This window comes from Chlamydotis macqueenii, chromosome 18 (assembly GCF_036417535.1).
Source record: "Chlamydotis macqueenii isolate bChlMac1 chromosome 18, bChlMac1.mat, whole genome shotgun sequence".
Classification (NCBI taxonomy): Eukaryota; Metazoa; Chordata; class Aves; order Otidiformes; family Otididae; genus Chlamydotis; species Chlamydotis macqueenii.
In genome coordinates, this window is record NC_141573.1 from 3,112,713 (window position 1) to 3,131,733 (window position 19,021).

At 49.9% G+C, this 19,021-nt stretch overlaps 1 protein-coding gene across 3 annotated transcripts in view; it reads left to right on the top strand.

Moving 5' to 3' along the window:
- RGS9 (regulator of G protein signaling 9) overlaps positions 1-19,021 on the top strand; it is a 33,051-nt gene that overhangs the window by 11,275 nt on the left and 2,755 nt on the right. For 2 of the 3 annotated variants that reach the window (XM_086762173.1, XM_086762174.1), the window contains exons 6-17: positions 133-191; positions 612-688; positions 2,470-2,551; positions 2,958-3,020; positions 9,012-9,041; positions 9,718-9,779; positions 12,093-12,206; positions 13,194-13,309; positions 13,795-13,882; positions 14,401-14,539; positions 15,579-15,664; positions 16,776-16,893. In XM_086762173.1, the coding sequence (XP_086618299.1) occupies positions 133-191; positions 612-688; positions 2,470-2,551; positions 2,958-3,020; positions 9,012-9,041; positions 9,718-9,779; positions 12,093-12,206; positions 13,194-13,309; positions 13,795-13,882; positions 14,401-14,539; positions 15,579-15,664; positions 16,776-16,893 (1,034 nt within the window). Of the gene's footprint in view, positions 1-132; positions 192-611; positions 689-2,469; positions 2,552-2,957; positions 3,021-9,011; positions 9,042-9,717; positions 9,780-12,092; positions 12,207-13,193; positions 13,310-13,794; positions 13,883-14,400; positions 14,540-15,578; positions 15,665-16,775; positions 16,944-19,021 lie in introns of all 3 variants that reach the window. The other variant, XM_086762175.1, reaches the window with a different exon arrangement.

A 19,021-nucleotide genomic window follows, 5' to 3' on the forward strand; every position in this document is an offset into this window, starting at 1 on the left:
CCTTGAGCTGGGAGCTCATGCCTAGGAAGACATTGTAACAGAGTCCTGTGTTTGTCATGCGGTATTTTTTAATTATTCTTGGATTTGTTGTTCTGAGTATAACTGACTGCTTATTTGCTTCTCCCTCCACAGCAATTTACCTAGCAAAGAAGAACATTAAGAGGAAAGGGATTTTAGAAGAATATGAAAAGGTGAGGAGATGTTGTACTTGTTCCAGTGCGAGCTCCTCATTTGCTGTAGCTTTGGCCCTCTGTTGCTAGTGAATAGAGGGTGGTAAAAAATCACCACCTCAGAGCGTGGTAAAAAATCACCTCCTCGGTTGCAGGAGGTGTTATTCCAGCGGTGTCAAAAGCCAACATTTTGGAAGTGGAAAAGTGGCCAGTACAGGAAAATACTCTGAAGTCAATAATAATTTTAGCGGGAGTAATTGCTCTCCTTGCAGTGGTATTTTTGAACTGATGCAATTCACATAATTACGTTCAGAACAATCCAGATTTCTTGGCTTGGTTGCCAGCCTGCCCTAGCTGAGCTATGGAGAGTCAAGAAAATCCTAGCATGGGAGCGTCTTGTCCAGAATTTTCACACTAACTGCCTTTTTATTTTTATTCCAGGAACATTACAACATGCTCAATCAGAAGATAAACTACAAGTGGGATTTTGTTATTATGCAGGCCAAGGAGCAGTATAAGTGAGTTGACTCGTGCTCTGTTGTTTGCATCATTGGGGAGGGTAGGAGGGGGCAGAGCTTTGCTGACTTGATGCACAGTTAAATTACGGTTCAAAAACATGAACTGCAGCTTTGAAATGACTTGCAAGTGCTCCTCAAGATTGTGAAACAAACCTGCCTTTCCCATCAGCTGGGGTTTTCTCCCTTCAGCAAGGAAGCTTTGTTCACTTCCCACCTTGTGAGTGCAGGATTTCAGCCGTTTTCGAGTAACTGGGCGCCCGCTTGCAAAGCCTCACCCTCGCCCGCTGCAGCTGCGTTTCTCTCCCCACCAATGACACGGGGTCAGTGCGGTTTGTGAGAGCGAGAGCACACACGGGGCTGGGTGCCTTTCCTGCCGACACACGCGCGCGCCTCTTTGCAAGCGGTTTTTGCACGTGCGTAAGTGTGCAAGGGGAGGTTTAGAAGGGGAGGTTTAGATTTTGCGCCTGATGTGACTCCCTGAAGAAGCCGGAGTGTGATGCTGCAGCGTGCAAGTCCGCATTGGAGACAGCTTCTTTTAGGTCAGGGTTGTCCGTGAGCGTTTGTGGATCAGGCCGCTGGACTTAGGACCTGTTATTGGTCTAGTTCAGTTATTGCTTGCATATGTCTGAACTGAATGGCCCGAATCGAGCAGCGAACGTTCCCAGCAGGGGCTTCTGGAGAAAACTCTGAAGCGCATACTTAGGCAGCCAGCCAAAATGACTTGATTTTAGGAGCTGAGTCCTTCAAATTCCCAGGAAAGTTAGTGTACCTGAGATGGGATTACTCCTTTGGAGAAAGGATCTTTCCTACTTCTGTGGATTCCTTTTACCTTTTTTCCTCCCAGCACGGCAGGCACTGCCTCTGCTGTTCAGCAGCGTTTCTGCCTTCCCTGGGGTGGTAGCCAAGTCGTCAGAATACAGCTCATCAGATAACTGTCTCATTAAACATGAGACTGTTGTTCTTGTAAATTGAGGTCAGACTTGGGCTAAGTGATGCCAAATGCAGTTTTAAAGTTTAGATACCGAGCCTGTGTCTGAACTGGTAGATTAAACACGTCTGAGGCTGTTTGATGATGGTGCTGGGGCAGACTGGTGCAGAACAGCTCGCATCACCCTGTTAACCACAGCAGGGTGGCCACATGCAAACAGCCTTTTGGGAATGCTCCCTTGCCCATGCTAAGTCCCAAATTGTGCCCAGGACTTGTCTGGGAAAAAAATTAGTTGGTCCAAGCCCAAACCATGCTGGTGCTTCTTCTATTTAATAGTAGAGGTGATTTGGGTTTTAGTGCCTGGGAACACTGCTGGGCCCTATTTCCAAATAATTTCTGTGAGAAATGCGCCCCTTTAGTACAAGATGGGGATGAGACGTGTCCAGGATGTATTCCTGCATGGCAGTTCTCAGATACTGCCCAGGGCCATCGGAGACAGATAAACATGAGGCAGCAGGACTGACCGCAAGTAGTGGGTTGTTAGCGTAAAACTCCACCAAAGGGCTGTCTGTCTAATCAAAAGAGGATGTGTCTGCTCCCAGCTGAGCTCAGGAAGACAGCGATTTCTCAAAAGCTACGGTCATGTGTGGCCATGTGAACTGTGTGATCTGCAGTCCAGAATTAGCCGGGGTAAGATGTGGTCAGGAGGCTGCATCAGAGCATCGCGCTGTCAGGCTGGGACCCCCGCGCAGGGGAGACTGGAGGTGTGCTCCCTTTCTCATCCCACTGCTTTTAGGAGAGCAAAATTCATTAATTCCCCTGGTAGAGTTAAATCTTGTTCTTGGCTTTGCAGGGCGGGGAAGGAGCGGAAGAAGGCGGACAGGTACGCTCTGGACTGCCAGGAGAGAGCCTACTGGCTTGTGAACCGAACTCCTGTAAGTAGAGGATGTCGGCGCGTGGCTTTAGTGCCTCGGTGGTGCCCTCCCTGCAGCCACCTGGGACAAACTCCTGCGCGCTGAGGGCACGGCCGGGGGCATGGCCTCTGGGCTGTCCACCCTGTTGCTTCTCCTCAGGGAAGGGGTCAGCCCAGGCCTGCTCTGAATCTACACCTTTCTCCTTGGTTACTCTCAAAGGTGCAAGGGAGGGAGGTCCAGCTGTAGCACCCGTGCTGGGAGGGGACCATTCTCACATTCCGGGTGCAGAGCTCCCCCAGGGCACTGCCGGCTGGGAGCTGCTGCCACTGAAGCCCTCTGTGGCTCGGGTGTCTCCTCATGCATTTGTATGAACCACAAACTTTCAAACATGAGTTATGAAACTATTCATGTTTCTTGTTCATAACAGCCCGGCATGGTGGATGTCCTAGAGTACGGATTAGACCGTGTAACGGATCCCAATGAAAATAAGGTAAACCAGGTAAGACAGGTGGTTGTTTGTTTGTTTGTTGTTTGGTTTTTTGTTTGTTTTTTTTTTCCCAACACCTACTGAATTTGTTTGGGAGCACCCAGACAATGTCCCTAGGATCATGGTTTTTTGGGCACCGCAGGCTGAGTGAGTCAGCTCAGCTGTGACAGCCAAACGGGCCAGAAGTTGAGGCTGTCTCATTGTCTGGGGGGTGCGGCCCTCAAAATAGGCTTTGGCAGCGTCTTCTGGCTTGAGAAGACTTCGTCAGCTCTCTTGCCACACCAGTTAGAGTGAGTGTTTAGCTACAGGACATGTTTTCTCTGCTGGTGAAGCTGAATTAAGGAATCCTCTACCTCCGGATGCTTGTTGGTGTCTTTTTGTTAGCAGTGAATGGACTCGGGGGGGGTTGTGGGGTGTAAAAGTTCAGATGTAAGATCCAGGTTTAAAATAAAATGACAGAACACCTCCGAAAGGGTGATCTGTGACAAGAAGATGGAGAAGTTGGTGTGGTGGGTGGGAGACACGATATGTTGCCTGAGGATGCGTATTGTATTGCTAGACCGTAAAGAACCAGAACTAATGACCAGAGACCACAGAGGCTGTAACTGGATGGGACTGGTTCAGAGTCCACAGTAAGACAAATGCAGTCAGTGGATGAGGAGCTGGAGCTGCTCTTCTCTTTCTCCATCAGCCCTTTTCAGCGATCCTGCATTTGTGCAGTTAATGGCATTCATTTGGAAGTGAAGTCAAAGTGTCTCTCAGCAATTAAATGCAAATGTTACTGCGATCGCACTCACTGTATTCCCACAACTCCTCGTTTTTGTAACAGCCTTTAAACAGCTCAGCAGCCAGAGGCAGGATAATTGCTTTGGCCAACTGTGTTCTGTTGCTATAGCGACTGAAAATGAGCAAAATGTAGGTTTGGGGTGTATTTTATTTTTTCTTGCTCTAAGTAACAGCTGCCATGTTTTCTGTTTGTTTTTTTTTTTTAAGAGGAAAGGAGTGGAGGAAAGGGAGAGCAATGGAAAAGAGGAGCAAGCCAACTTTTTGCTCACAGTTTTACAGCTGATATGGAAGGAGACTGTAGGTTTGCAAGTGGTCTGAAAGCCCATCGCCATCTGCCAGCTGCTCGGTAGCACAGAGAAAGTGAGCTGAGGGATCTCTGTTCAGTTCCCGCCCTGGACATGAGAGGGATGGTCCGTTCCCCCTGTCAGTGGAGACTCCGAAGAGGGCCTGAGCCGAAGGACACCAGCTTTGGTGTCAGCTTTGGGGTGACTTCACTGCCTTTCTCCTTTAAGTGGTCTCTGAGCTGTGTCTCCTCTCTGGAGGCTGAGTAGAAGAGGGAAAGTTCTTGCTCCTCTTTTTGCATTCGAAAGAGTGATTGACAATAGATGAGACATCCAAAAGCCCACGCAGAGCCACCTTTGGACTAGCAGGTTTTTTTTTTATTTCTGCAGACTGCTCTCACAAACACCTGTGACTCAACAGCCTTTGGTGAGCAGAAAGGATGACCCAAGCTCTGCTGGTAACTGCTGAGCTGGACTGTGCTGCTTTAGCCATATTTTACCCCTGCTGAAGGCAGTGCAGAGTTTTACTGATGTTTTCTGTGGGCTCAGCCTCTGGCTCTGACATAGGTGAAACGATGAGAGCAGAAAATGAGTGCATGAATCCAGTGCCTGTTTGTTTGATTTCTGTCTCTGTTCCTGCTCAGTCTAGCTTCACTTTGTTGGCCAATTAGTTTTCTTTTATCTCGACAGCTGAGAAAGAAAATATTCCCAGTGATAATTAATTTCTGACATCAGAATGACTTCTTTGAAGCTGATATTGGCATGAACATCTCTCTTTCACTTGCCTTAAACCCTTTGGTGGGCTGCTCCCTCCCCGATTGATAGAGTCCTCTGGGGATAAACAGGTGCTCAGCCAAAACTCGCACTCCTTTGAAAGGGACTTTTATGACTGACCCGTGAGCATCCCTCGTGGTTATAATGAGTTAGGAGTTGTAGCTGGACAGGAGGAATAAGGCAGGAGTAGCCATCCATTGAACAGCTAATTAAGGGATGCATTAGCCTTTTGTTACCCAGGTCTCAGGCTCCTGATCGAGCCTCCCTGCTCGGTGAGTTACCAGGCAACTGCCAGAGCCTGCTGACTCGCACAGATCGTCGTAGGCATCGCTGGCCTTTAATTTCATAAGTCTCCCTCAGTTTGGCTGCCTGAGAAATGAGTAACTGCTGCTGCATCCATCACATTTTTTGAAATAACCGGGTCAGAAGCAGATAAACAAGATAGGGGAAAAGCAACAATTTGAACAAAACGGAGCATAAGGACTGTTATGGATTTGGTTTCCAGCTGTTGGGCTGGAAGCACCAGCACAGTGGAGATGTGTGTTGAGATGATCCTATGCTAGACTCAGGGTTTGCCTCTGGCATGCAGGGCTCCCAGCTGGCTGCGTGTAGGGAAAGCCCCACGGCTGCACTGAGAAGAGGCGTTCGCGTGTGCAGAAGCAGCTGCGTGCGTGCTGGAGTGCTGTTTGCCGCTGCGGAGAGGCAGCGCCCACGGGTTTTGCAGTAAAGTGAGGTGTGGAGGCAGGCTGAGCTGTGCTGGCACTGCCCTGCTCGGCGGCTGGTGCTCTGCGCGGGATCCCCGTGGTTATTCCTCGCAGCTTGATGAGCTGCATGCCACGGGCGGAGAGCACTGCGGCGTTCAGGGCAGAGCGCGGGTGTGATTCCGGTGCCCTGGCCCAAAGTGAGCTGTGGCTAACAGCGGTCTGTGCTGGTTCTTCACTCCAAGCTCCATCTGGGCACACACACCAAAGCTGTTCTCTGGCTGTTTGTGACCTCTGTAAACACTGAATGGCGGCCAGACAAGCAAAACCATAATGACCGTTGTCTCCACGGTGCGGTCAGGAAGGCCCACGCTGAGAGCAGGGGAGGTCCGTGCAGAAGTTAGCAGATGTCCCAGCTCTTGTGGGAGCTCCTCACTTCACCCGTGGGGATCGGCTCCAGACGCGGGGCTCTTGAGCAGGTCCTGGCTGGCTCCCAGCTCAGCTTTGCAGCCGCTGCCCGCGTGCATAGGGAGCGCTCGGCTGGTGGCAGCGGGGTGTGACGGGGCCACGCGGGTGTCCAAGCGCTGCTGTGTGTATCGGGGAGGAGGAGCACACGCGGCACTCGCCTGAGACAGACCGAGGTCTTTCACTAATTGCCATTTTGATTTGAAGCCTGCAGGGCTGGGGAGCTTATCCGTGGTAATTGCGATAAGTCGCTCGTTAAGGGCATTGCAAAACTAATCTCATTATAAGAAATTACTCTTTTGTTCCAAATATTATTTCCTTCCAGAGGAGGGAGGGAGGATGGGTGGGTGGTACAGGGCACTTTGGCGTTGATGCTCTCAGTGTCTGGGGGAAAGGATGGGTGGGATGGTGGGGACAACTGGCAGTGCTCCATAGGACACAGGGAGTGTTCAGAGTCCCTTGTACCAGCAGCAAGGCTGGAAACTGGTCACGGGAGAGCTGTGGGAGAAAGGGAGATGAAATTATGTTCAGCTCAGGGTGAAATAGCTGAGGTCCTTCCCAGTTACTGTGGATTTGAGAACTGGAAAGGGCTGAGCGCAGCCAGCACCTGCAGCCCACTGTAGGGTGTTGAGCACTGGGCTCCTCTTCGATCCCACTCCAGTTCAGTACGTGCCACTACTCAGCGATGCTCAGCCCTTCTCATGCCATAGCCTTTTCTGTGCAAGCCTTGGCAAATCCCCTCCCCACCCTGAAGCGCTCCACCAAAGACCCCGGCTGTTCCCAGAACCAGCTGTCCGGAGGGCTGACCTGCACGCTCAGACTGTGGCAGGATGCACTTTAAAAAAAAAAAATCTTTCCCTGTATGCAGACATGGCATTAGCTTTGATTTGTATTCACCCACGTACAATTTTTCTGTTGTTGTTTTTCTGGCATTTGAATTCTTGCCTTTCTTGCTCTGTAGAACATTTAACTTACCGTGGTCTTTTTTTCTTTCCCCCCAGCTGTTTGTCTCGTGTGTGTGTGGTGTGCTGTAGGACCCCTGTAGAAGATAACACAACTTTACTACCACGTCAGCTGCCTTTAAGCCACTACACCAGCATCCGCCCCTCCTCGCCCCACTGCGCCAGGCCTGTCCGAGCACCCACTTGACAAAACAGCGGAAGGAATGAGGGGACTTTTAAAACCATTTAATGATTTTAGCATGTTGGTTTCCCTAAAGTAAGTGCCGTAGCCACGCTTAAGTTTCGTCCAGTGGAACAACTCAGCTGGCACGTGTAAAGCCGATGGGGCCTGGTTTGCGTCTCGGGTTCCTCAAGGAGGCAGTGAACTCCTATTGTACAGGAAATACCTGGCCTGAAACAGAAACAAAGTTCTCTTAAGAGCACACTTCTAGGACAGGAAATGCAGCAAGTTCCTGTGCACAAGCAGGTGATTTAATTTTTTGGTTTTTTGCCTCCCATTTCTGCAGTCTGTCTGAAACAGTGATGACGCTGTGGAAATGGGGGGAAGAAGTGGTGCCTGCGTGGAAGCTGGCCTGGCATCGGGGATACAGCTACAGGCTGAAAAGCTGTTCTTCAGTCTGTGTGTCTTCCATCATTTATAAGGCTTTGAATCAGCAAAGGAGGCTGATTGGCCCTGTGGCCAATGATTCTGATGTCCATCCCCCTGAGGGGTCAGCCCTTTCCCCCTCGCAGGCAGTTCCTTTTGCTTGGCCAGCACAGCATCACTGCTGGTGCCAGCTACTGTTAGCAGGGACAAACAGGAAAGCAGAGATTATGTGCGCTGCTGTCATTCAGAGCTGGTTGTGGTATTTCCAGCAGAAAAAGCCTCCTCCGTTTGCAGTGAGGATTTCTGTTAGTACTACACTGGCCTGGCCAGGTTTGAGCTGGGATCAGATGGGCTGGCTCCATGGTAGTGCTGCACAGGTTGGCTGATCTGCTGCATTTCTGGCTCCTGCTGCTGAAACGGTGAGTGTGCCCTCTCCAAACCAACCAGGTTTCAGCAAAATGTGCATATTTCTCTCCCATTGTAGAGAATAGTTTCACCTTCTGAGCAGGACTGGTGACGATGGTTAAAATCTGCACCAGTGTCCCCACGATGGTCCCCTCACAAAGCAGCCCTGGAAGAGCACCTTGCCTTTCCCGAAACAGGGGCAGCTCAGGGTGCGGGTTCTCTGGTGAGAAGATGGGAGAAGCAGGCTGCCTGTGGCATCGGTACCAGATGCTTCATCCCTTATCACTCACACACTGTGCTTCACCAAGGCGCTCTGCAGACCCACGTCTGCCACAGGATTGGTTTGATGATAGAATAATTCTGGGATGCGGATCTTGCTGGCTAAAACGGGAGATGAAGAACTGAAACACTGCATAAGCCTTTAAAGGCTTGCTGGGATCATCCCTGACGTAACCTGTCTTTCCTTCTCCCTCCTCAAGTTTATTTCACGCAAAGTAACTGTGCTTCAAAGGAAGCTGTGTGAAGAAACACCCTGCAGTTAATTTCTTGCCTTCAATTGCTTGCTTATTTGTGGATGACATGTAACATAGTCTGAGTTATTCAAATCACAACGTAAGCACCCTTTGCACAGCAGATACTGCTTCTGAGGCTTTTAATTGTGGTGTTTATGTTTTGCAATGTGTTGGTTCCTGTCTCCTTTAGCTAATATTGAATGATCTAATCTGTGTCTCCTAAACGAATCTATTTCAGCTCCATTAGAATAACCCCCTAATTGAAGGCATACAGGCAGCCTGTGATGGAAGAAGCAATGCTAAACAGTAAATACAGCTAATGGAGCGATTTACGGTGTGTGGATGCTCTTAGCTTTGATGATACCCTGATTAGCTGAGCTGCTGTGTTTGATTTTAATTGTAATGAGAATTAATTGGAGAGAACTGCACAATGGCAGCCCCGCAACGGTGTTTTCATGTCTCAAAAAAGGTGAGTGAAAGCACCCATCCCAATTTAATGACTTTTGTTTCTTTATTTTACAGAAAAAAACTATGGATGTGTATAGGAGAGAGGTAAGTGGTCCTTTCCTCTCTTCTAGCTGTTCATCCTGTATGTATTGCTTACATCGATGTTGCGTGGGAGCTCAAAGCCCCCTTCGCAGAGGACAAGGTGTTTTAAAAACACCTGGGTTTGGCTGGCAGGGTCTCTGCCCCATGGAGCTTTTGGTTAGTGTGGTTTCAGGACATTGTCTGCCTCTGCACATCCAACTGCAGGCAGCCAGGAGTTCTCCCAGTGAAGAGAAGGCTCAAGCAAGGACAGACACCAGGGCTAAAATCCAATAGATCAAAATTAGTGGTGGGGAAATCATAGGAGATACATCCAGTGGCGCCAGTGTAGAGACAGCCAAGGATCAATGATAATTACATGGTAAATCATCCAGAGCATTTGTAGGTGCCTAGAATGGTAGCTATTACCCAATTCTTATATAGCATGGGGAGTGCTTTTTAATTACTTGCACATTGCAAAATGCTCTTCTGACATTTGCAGTAAGCTCAGTGAAAACAGCCATTTTACTAGGACAGTTTAGGGATTCTCTGATTCCTTGGACATCCGATAATTAGGAAAGAAGCATTTCCTGTTGTCATTAGCCTCACTACCTGGGAGAGGGCATGTTTGAGGTTCAGATGGAGATGGCCTTGTCTTCACATCTTCATGCTCCTAACCATGGACATGTCTGATCCCTCTCAGATCATGTACTATCAGCAGGCCGTCGTGAAGCCCAGAGTGAAATCTTCTGTCTCTCTTGGAGGGTAAGTCCTGCTTTCCTTCTGTCCACCCATTAATTAGTCTTCAGCGCTCATCTCCTGATGAGACGATTAAGCTATCTGCTCTGGCAGCTGGTGACTCAGTCGGGAAATCGATGTGGTGGCCACACGCAGTATTGTTTGTGCTCTCCGGGCTGTGTGTTCCCTGGGCCGGGAGGCATAAGGCAGAGGAGGGGCTGGAGTCCCAGGCATGATGAGGAATCTCCCTCGGAGCTAAGAGGAGCTTTGCTGTGAATGTCTGTGGAGCAGCGCCAGCCTCCGGGTTGAGATTCTCTCAAATCAAGAGGTGTTCAGACTGGTCAGGGCTGGACTGTGGTGCTTGGGAACCAGCACAGCTCTGCAGTCTGGAAAAGCAGCTGCGTGGAGGCTGCCCTGCGAGGATGCAGCAGTGTGCCCGTCCTGTGCCTGTTCCTGTGAGTAAGCAGCAGAGAAAGACTGACCCTCCTGTCCCTGGCCCCCAGGCTGCTGGGCTGGATTCGGCCCCACTGAGTGTTCTTCCTTGTCTGGTGATGCTCACCGGAAAGGAGCAGAGCTGGGAAAGTCTCTGGTTGTTCTGGAAGATGAAGGAACACATGCCTCTCCATGAACATCCAAGCGATGAATTAGCAGTTCCTCTTCTCCGTGGGAGTGTTTCCTGGTCAGATTCTTGATGAAGCCAGTTAAGTGCAAAGCTCCCAGTCCTAGTATTAACCATTAGTGCTTTTGCCACAGGCATTTCTTACCTGGAGTCTTACCTGCTGGCCCGTTGCCTGGAGGTGCAGTGCACACCACCAGTCTGTTTTACGTAGTCATTGCCACCCAGAGATACCTATCGAATCGGAGATAAACGAGGTGCTCAGGCCTGTTCCCTGGGAGCAGATGGTCGTGGATGAATGAAACGAGAGGAAGAGTCTGGGAAGCGGTGCTGTCTTCTGAGAACCACAACTTGCAAGGCGCCAGCAGTTCTGCTCATTCCGTCTGTCACTGGCTCCCAGGTCACTTTAAATGCTCCTGCCTCAGTTCTCCAAACCGTGAGCTGGAGCTGGGGACACCTGACTACCTTCCAGGAATTTTGTGGTGCTTATCTGTTTGGCAGTAGAGCTTTTCATGCATTAGTCCTATTCTTCTGGTGGATAAGATAAAAAAATCCTCAGGAAATTTGGATCTCCATCTCAGCTGCAGGATTGGGTCCAAATTGAGTTATTATCGATGAGGCTAAGAGCAGCAACTGGATAGTGTGCATGCATCAGAGCATTGCGTTGATTTAGGAGGAGCTGCAAAGCACTAATCATTAAAAGGATGGAGCGCTGTTACCTGAGCTGACAAGTTCAGATTTGTAGCTTGATTAGAATGTATGGACTGGAGTGAATTATGCAGGTGCTGAGTGCCTTGGCAGTTCCATCGAGAAGATGGGATCGAGCACTTCTGTGCCGAGCTGCAGTACGCTCTGTGCAGCAGCGCTGGGTGATTGCAGGATCTGTGCCAAGGTGCCTGTTAGCAATGGGCCCTGGGACGGTGCGCTCCCAGCTTTGAGCGCAGCAAAGCGGGTTGGCCTGGAAGGAATTTTAAACGCTGAAACCAGATGATTTTTTTTCAAGAATGAAAAAGAGAGGGGAAAGCTAAAATTCCAGGACATTAGTGAAATCGGTTGTAATTACAAGTCTGGCCAGTTTAGAAGGTGGGAGAAGTGTTTGTCTGGTTCCTGCTAGGATAGAGACAGTTTTGCTTTGTGCCAAGCCCTCAGAGTCATTTGCAGAGGAATGAGCCGCACGGTAGGTGAGCGGAGGAAAGGAGAAGCCGGGATGTGCCCTCAGCGCTCCCTCGCCTCTCCCGGAGCTCCCTGGGCTCTCCCACACCACATGGAAAGGCCGTGGAGAACCCACCCTGCGCAAACACAGCGCTCGCTTTTCTCTTCTCTGGCCCTTTCCTCTCTGTAATGTGTGGCACAAAATGGTGCAGGATCTGGCCTTTGCCCGTTGGGTGGAGAAGAAGACAGAAGCCGTTTGGGGGCTTAGTCCCGCTTTCTTGGCATGAAAAAGCAAAAGGAAGTGGTGGAAGAGAGTCTTGTATCTCCCTGCACTTGAACTGACAAAATCACTGCTTTGAAGGACAACCAGGAGATTACTGTTTGGAAGCAGAAAGGATTAACTGAGCTAATGAATCCATTTTTCTAGTAGGGCAGGGGCCACATTCCAGACCCCTGTGCTGGTAGGGCTGCACCTCTGAAGATCTCTAGAGTCTGTGCAGCCATTCGTTTGGTTGTAATGGGGCTGGCTGCAATTCAAATTAATATTTTGAACTTGTTGGATTTCCTTGCAGGCTTGTGAAGTACTCTGAGCAGTTCCTCTCCAATGATCCCATCGTGTCTGGGTGTCTCCCCAGCAACCCCTGGCTAACAGATGACCCTGAGTTCTGGGATCTCAATGCAAAGCTGTATGTATTTGTATTCTTTTGCCAGCTTGTGGTTTACTCTGACCTTTATGCTGATAGAAATCAGAAAAGGGAACCACTGATTTCATTGTGATATCTGGTCTCTGATCATGAGCAGGGAAGCGTTCCCTTTATAACATAGCTTGGCCATGCTAAAGAAACTGTCTCTTGGGAATGCTCTGTGCTGAACTTCCAGCATTATCTTCTTCAAATGGAGCCTTCCTTACAGAAATTCCTAAACTGATGATGGGAGTATGCACTCAGCCCCTGCTGAGTGGGTCTAATCCTCCCCTTGGATGAGTGAGGGCCACTTTTACTAGCACAGGAATGGAATATGACCAGTTAGGCTCAGGGTAGAGCACTTGGTTTAGTGTTAATCTTGCTAAATTAGGTGCTGCCCATGGTGTAGCAATTCAGGGTTCAACTACTGGCCCTTGGTCTTTGCACACACCTCAGGCTGCTTTCTTAGCAGAGCTTTTGAGTTGGAGGCACATGCTGGTGGTCCATCCCTTCTCTGAGGTCTCCTGGTTTTCCATTCAAATAATTGCTAATTATACAATGGCATCCTGGGCTTGAAGCATACAATACATTACTGGTTCTCATTTGCGACTGGCAATCCTGTTGGAGTGGTGATATCCCGTTAGACAGCCCCAAAGGACACCTTCACAGAATGTCTTTATGAGAATCAAAGCTTTGGGCAACAACCAGTGCCTCCCCAGAACGGGACTGAGTCAAACCTCCGGCAAAGTTAGGCAGTTGCTGTGAAAGCAGCATAAATCCGAGATAAATCCTCATCCCACTGTGTACCAAGTTGTTTAATTACGGCTTACTTAGTGGGCTGACTTCAGGAGCTCGTTACAGAATTCTGGAAAACAGAGAGTGCTGAGAAGTCTCTTGGCATTCCAGCAAAGGGCATTTTGGTTTCAATTAAACTGCCAATTAGATGGGCCACATGAAACTGGCAGTGCTGTTTGTTTTCAACCCGTGCAGCGTGGAAATCCCCACCAGAATGCGGGTGGAGCGATGGGCCTTCAACTTCAGCGAGCTGATGCGGGACCCGAAAGGTCGGCAGAACTTCCAGCTCTTCCTGAAGAAGGAGTTCAGCGGTGAGTCTGCTGCGTCTCTGGCTTTGTCCCTGCCCAGGCCACGCAGCAGGATGCTGCAGGGCTGAGGCAGAGCAGTGGTGGAAATCCAGGCCTTTGCAGGAGGTGCTGTGAGCTGGGACGGTGACAAAGTCACCAAGTGGAGGCAGCAGCAGTGACTTCGGAGGCGGTGGCTGTGCAGCCAGTGCATGCAATACCATCTAGTGGCACAGGACACAAAATACAGCCCAGGGCACTCCCTCCCGCTCCCAGGAGAGCTGGAACCGGCTGAATTCACGCGCTCTTGCCGGTGTCGCTTGTCCCTGGCCAGAGGGCAGGGGCAGGCTGATGTCCCCCTTCAGTCCCAAAGGGATTGTCAAGGTGGCCGTATTGGAGAGACTGAACTGGGGCCGACGCGTACTGAGTCAAACAGATTCAGCGTAGGAGTTAGTAATGGGATTGCGCTTTCCTCCGTCTCGCTCTCCGCTGACTGAGCCCTCGTTACGCAGGAGAGAATCTGAGTTTCTGGGAAGCCTGTGAAGATCTCAAGTATGGAGACCAATCCAAGGTCAAAGAAAAAGCGGAAGAAATTTACAAGTGAGTGTGATAACGTTACATTCTTAAACTCCTTGTACATGAGTCCTATCACCTTCTTCCACAGATTGTCGTTCTCCAAATCATTTATTCCTGAAACTTTTGTCAGCTGTTGTCAAATGTGGCTGTCCCGTGTCCCCATGTAGGGAAGGAGCTTTTGAAGTTGAAAGCGTAACTATTGTTCTGTTACGTAGTTACTTTTCCTCTCTCTTCTCCACTATTACATTTCGGTCTTAGCATGTATTTTAAATAGATGTGTGGGATAGCAAAGATCTTGGGGCTGCCACGGGGAGACTGGAGAGACCCGATTTGCTTCCAGTGGGCTAAAATTTGGGTTATATCCTGTGTTAACAGTGCAAGAGGAAGTCACTGCGGGTCATACTGTTAAAGAGGAGATTGACTGCCCAAGATCAGGACAGCAAATTGTGGTGGGGACGTGAAAGCGCTTTTCCTTTCTTGCATCGACAGTGGAATCTCCAGGAGTTCTCCCGTTGTTAACTGTTGATTCCTCCTCCTTGCAGGCTCTTCCTGGCCCCAGGAGCAAGGCGCTGGATTAACATTGATGGCACAACAATGGGCATCACGGTTAAAGGCCTCAAGCACCCTCATCGTTATGTTTTGGATGCTGCTCAGACTCACATTTACATGCTGATGAAAAAGGTTTGTTAGTTGTTTCCAAAGCCTTAGGGGGATTCCAGTTCTCTGGGCCTTTCCATCCCTTTGTGTGCTATCAGCTGTCACTTTCACGTGGCCTTTGTTTGAAAATCCCTCAGATTTGCTGACTTAAGCAAGCACTGGTTCAGGCCTTTGTATTTCGCTGCTTCTTCTTCCCTCTAAGGCAGCATGTCCCCAGGGTGGTAGAGGTCGGGTGTCTGCTGGAAGCCCTGTTTTCTAATACCAGCTTGGTCACCACATCATTCAAAGCTCGAATAAGTCTTTTAACTTTGCTCGGTACCACTTTGTCTGCCACATCAGGTACCCCTGCAGCGGGATGCTCGTATCCAACTGGATTTCAGCGGTGGATGGGAAAGGTGGTAGCAATTCTGATATAACTGCATGAGTTTTCTACCAAGAGTGTAACCAGGCATGGCCCATCTCAAGTTCTACTGAGACTTTTCACACATTTTTGTGCGATTATGTTGACAGACACCCTTGTTTAGGTCTGACTGTTGCAGCAGACTGTGGGCTGATGTCAGCGTACAGTATGTCATGGCTGTCATTAGATCATGGTGACCGCAAATAACCTGGAACCCCTCCTTACAAGCGATAAGAAATACGCTTAGCAGGAAGGGGCATTACGGGCCAGAGCTGCAGCTAATGCACGTTGACACTGAACGCAGCAGAACTATACTGATTTTCACCAGTTGCTGAAAAGTTCAGCTCCTGGAACATGGGCCCTCCACCCTGCAATGACTGTGAGACACCACTGGCCTGGACTAAGCTTAGTTCAAACCTTTTGGTCTGGATCTTACCTGGGAACCTTTATTGTGAGATGAAAATCCTGGGAATTTTACACCAGGATGAAAGGATATTGGCTTAAATAGCTGCATTTGCCTGAAAGATGCAAAGTCCCTTGGGCTGCTGGGGGAGATTATCTGGTTCCCAGCCTATCTGGCTCCTGAGCAGCTGTATTTGGTGGTGGTTTTAATAAGGGTGTTTGCAGCCCGTAACTACCAGTTTCTCTTTTTTCTCCTAGTAGGACTCCTATGGCCGCTATTTAAAGTCTCCAATATACAAGGAAATGCTGGCCAAGGCTGTTGTGCCACAAGAGACTGTCAAAAAAAGGCAAGTGAAACTGAATGTAATTGTGGGTTTTGTTTTTCTTGTTGTAGCAAGGGTAGGAAAAGCCTGAGTTGCAGCAAAATTACTATGATTTAGATGTTCGCTTAATTAAATAAAATTTCTCACTGAGAAGATGCCTTGCTTTGAGACTGCTTGTGCTGTTTGTTTGTGAGCCCTTTGGAAGTGGCTGGTGTGCAGTCAGAATCGACCTGAGGATCGCTCAGCTGCCTTGTCTGTTGGATCTGTTTGGAAAGGCTCCGGTTGTTGAATTAATCATGGCTCCTTTCCTGGAAGGAGAGAGCGTTGTGTACAGGGCATGGGAAAACTCCCGCCCACGAAAAACATTGGTGGCCAGAGATGACCCAGAGCCACCGCAGGGTCCTCTGTGGGTGCTGCTCAGCTCTGCCTGGACAGAACCGCTGACCCCTGTGAAGGGAGGGTGATGGGCAGCCACGTGGGAGCAAACAGCATCTTACTTGCGGGTGACTGCTGGCACAAGGTAGACAGACTTAGGGCAGGCTTGAAATGGCTTTTTCCAGACCAAGATGAAGGTTGCAAGCAAATTTAGGCCATTTGAACTGCAGTTGCTTCTTAAAGCTGAGCGTGCAACGTCGGAGCCAGACTGGGTGGTGTGCTTCTTTCTCTGTTCCTCTTCCACTCCTCAAGCTGGCAAGCAAGAAAGAGGAATCACGGACTTTCACACTGTTGTTTCATCTAAAGCCCATTTCAAGTCAGTGGAAAAAACCCTCCTGCTGACTTGCCTGGGGTTTGGTTAGATTTTCCCTGAGCCACACATCACAAGGTCGCTGGCAGATGCTGGTTGATCCTGGTGACTACCTTCACGTGTGTCGGTGCCTGCTCTGGAGACACAGTACTCAGCACCCTGGGTAAGCTGAGGAGCTAGTACCTCACCCGGGGGTGGTTTAACTCTGGTTTCCGTTGCTGCTGGTAATGGCTTTGCTGAAGCAGATAGTGTTTTTCGTGGGTATTGCAGACACCAGAAACACCCATACTGGTCCCTATCTTGATCTTACTGAGGGCACTAAAAAAAAAAAAGTTTGTGCCCTTATACTTTTCAGTAACACTCTGCTGCTTTCTCTCACTCTCTGCCCAGCTCCACTTTCCCGTTTGGACGCCGTCACCTCCGCTCCAGCCCCAGCCCTGTCATCCTGAGGCAGCAGGAGGAAGAGGCCAAAGCCAGAGAAGCTGCCACGACCGTGGACATCACGCAGGTCATGAGCAAGCTGGATCGCAGGAGCCAGCTCAAGAAGGAACCTCCCAAGTAGGCTCTGAGCCTTGCAGGGCACAGCGCAGGGAAAAGACAAACTGAGGCTGGTGTTGAGCTTCGTCTCCCCTTCCTGAAGATGTCAGTGCTGCTTTAGGTTTCCCAGGCCGGCTCTGCCAGCAGCCTGCTTCCTGCATGATGCCATGGCTTCTGGAGCAGCAGATAGCGCTTCCCAGGCACGTCAGGCATGGGAGTGCTGCCGGAGCCAGGCTGCTGGCTGTGCTGGACTCGGGGTGCAGGGCTGTCCCTGCACACCTCGGAGGGGGAATGCCTTCTGGCTGCCCCGATCCCCTCCAGAGGTTGGGCAGCCCGGCTGCCTCTCCCTGCCTCCTGCTCCTCCCAGGGGTGGGATAGCACGGAACAGAGTAAAGCTGTGCCATCCTAATCCTTTGGGTTCAAATCAACCTTCCTCGGAGCAGAGGTGGATGACCCTGCAGGGAACAGGGCGAGGTGGCCCACCTCAGAGCGCATCTGCGCTGGCATCCGTCCTCTCGGGAGGATGTGCGCCCTCCCAAGGGGTGCATCCTGGATTCAAGTGTCCTGCACCTCCTAGCCAGTGCAACGGAGCCACAGGCAGGAGAGCCAGGTAGACTTCTTGTGAGAATGGTAGGATAGGCGGTTCTGAAGGTTTAGTTGACCCTTTGAATTTTAACGACACTCCCAATTTCCCCCTGGAGATGATCAGTGGAAAGCTCTGCTGTCCCACTTGACTCCCCCACGCGATGAGCGACGTGCGGGCGTAGAGAGCCATCTCTCACAAGAGCCTCCAGCAGGGCTTGAGAGATGCAGCCGCGGCTTTGTATTTCTTTTCTCAAATCCTTCCTACCTCTTGGTTTGTCTTTTTCCTGCTCTTCTATTTTCTGCTGTTAAACAACCTAACAGGAGGCAGTTCCAGTTGTCACTGGCTCGTAGCCAAGCGGCAAGGGAGTACCAGGGCAGAGGGGGTAAGAGCTGATTTCAGCTGTAAGTAGTGGTATTTAGCATTTACTCCGTCTCTTTTTTTTTTGCTCTTTAGAATGGAACAACCTAAAATCCCCCCTAAAGAGCTCGGGGGGATTCCAGGCTTTGCTGGGAAACCCCGGAGAGTCTGGATCAGGCCACTGATTACCAGAAGTAGGAAGATTCCTGCAAAGCCCAGTAAAGGAAATTGAGGGGCCAGAAAAGCTTTCTTGTTTCTTAAAATTTAGGGGAAGCACAGGGGGAAGCACTGAGGTCCAGGAAGCTCCTTCACTCCGGTTCGTATTGTTCATCCATTTTTTACTACTGGTGTGATTTTACAGGAAATGGGAGATGGAGAAAGCTGGATGTGAGGGGCAGCCCTCAGGTACCAGGGTGCTTGCAGACCAGCCCCTTGTGAACAGGGAGACGGTCAGGCGCCAGCTGTGTCCCCAACAGCTTTGAACCGCCGCTCTTGCCCTCCCTGCGCGCGTTATCAGAGGCAGAATCAGGGCTGCGCGGTCTGATCTGGTGTCACTGCAGAACTCTTCTCCCGCGCTTTGCAGCTCAGCTGGGGAGATTTTCATGACCTCCGTTAGCCGAGCAGTGCTAAACCTTCTGAGAGGAATTGAAACCAAGTTGCTTGAGTCTTTTGCTCTGGTGTCAAGGTCTGCTTGCTCAGCCTCTGCGCTTATTCCCAGTGGGAGCAATGGCTAATTTTGCAGTTCTGTAAGGGTGAGCAGGCTCAGCCTGTGATTTTAAAAAAATTCTGCTTAAAACCACAAGGGTTTTTTAGTGAGATACTGAGCACCATCAGCCTACCTTGACATAAGAGCACTGAAGGATACTCAAGAACTGGCAGGGCTGATCCAAAGCCACTTGAATGCGATGAACTCTACAGTCTCTTCAGAGTTTGTGTAACATGGAGCACTGAGCACGTTGGGATTGCCAGGATGTAGTAACATGTGGAAGATCAAGTCAGGGTATAAATAATAAATAACAAATCTGTGTGTTCCAGTCAGTCCCTCTGATTCTACTTCTGTTTTGTCTGCAGCTTTGCTTTTTATGTTCTTCTCTATCCATTCTTTTCTCTGATTTTTCATGATCTCAGCTTTGCATTGCTGTCCCCCTGACACGGG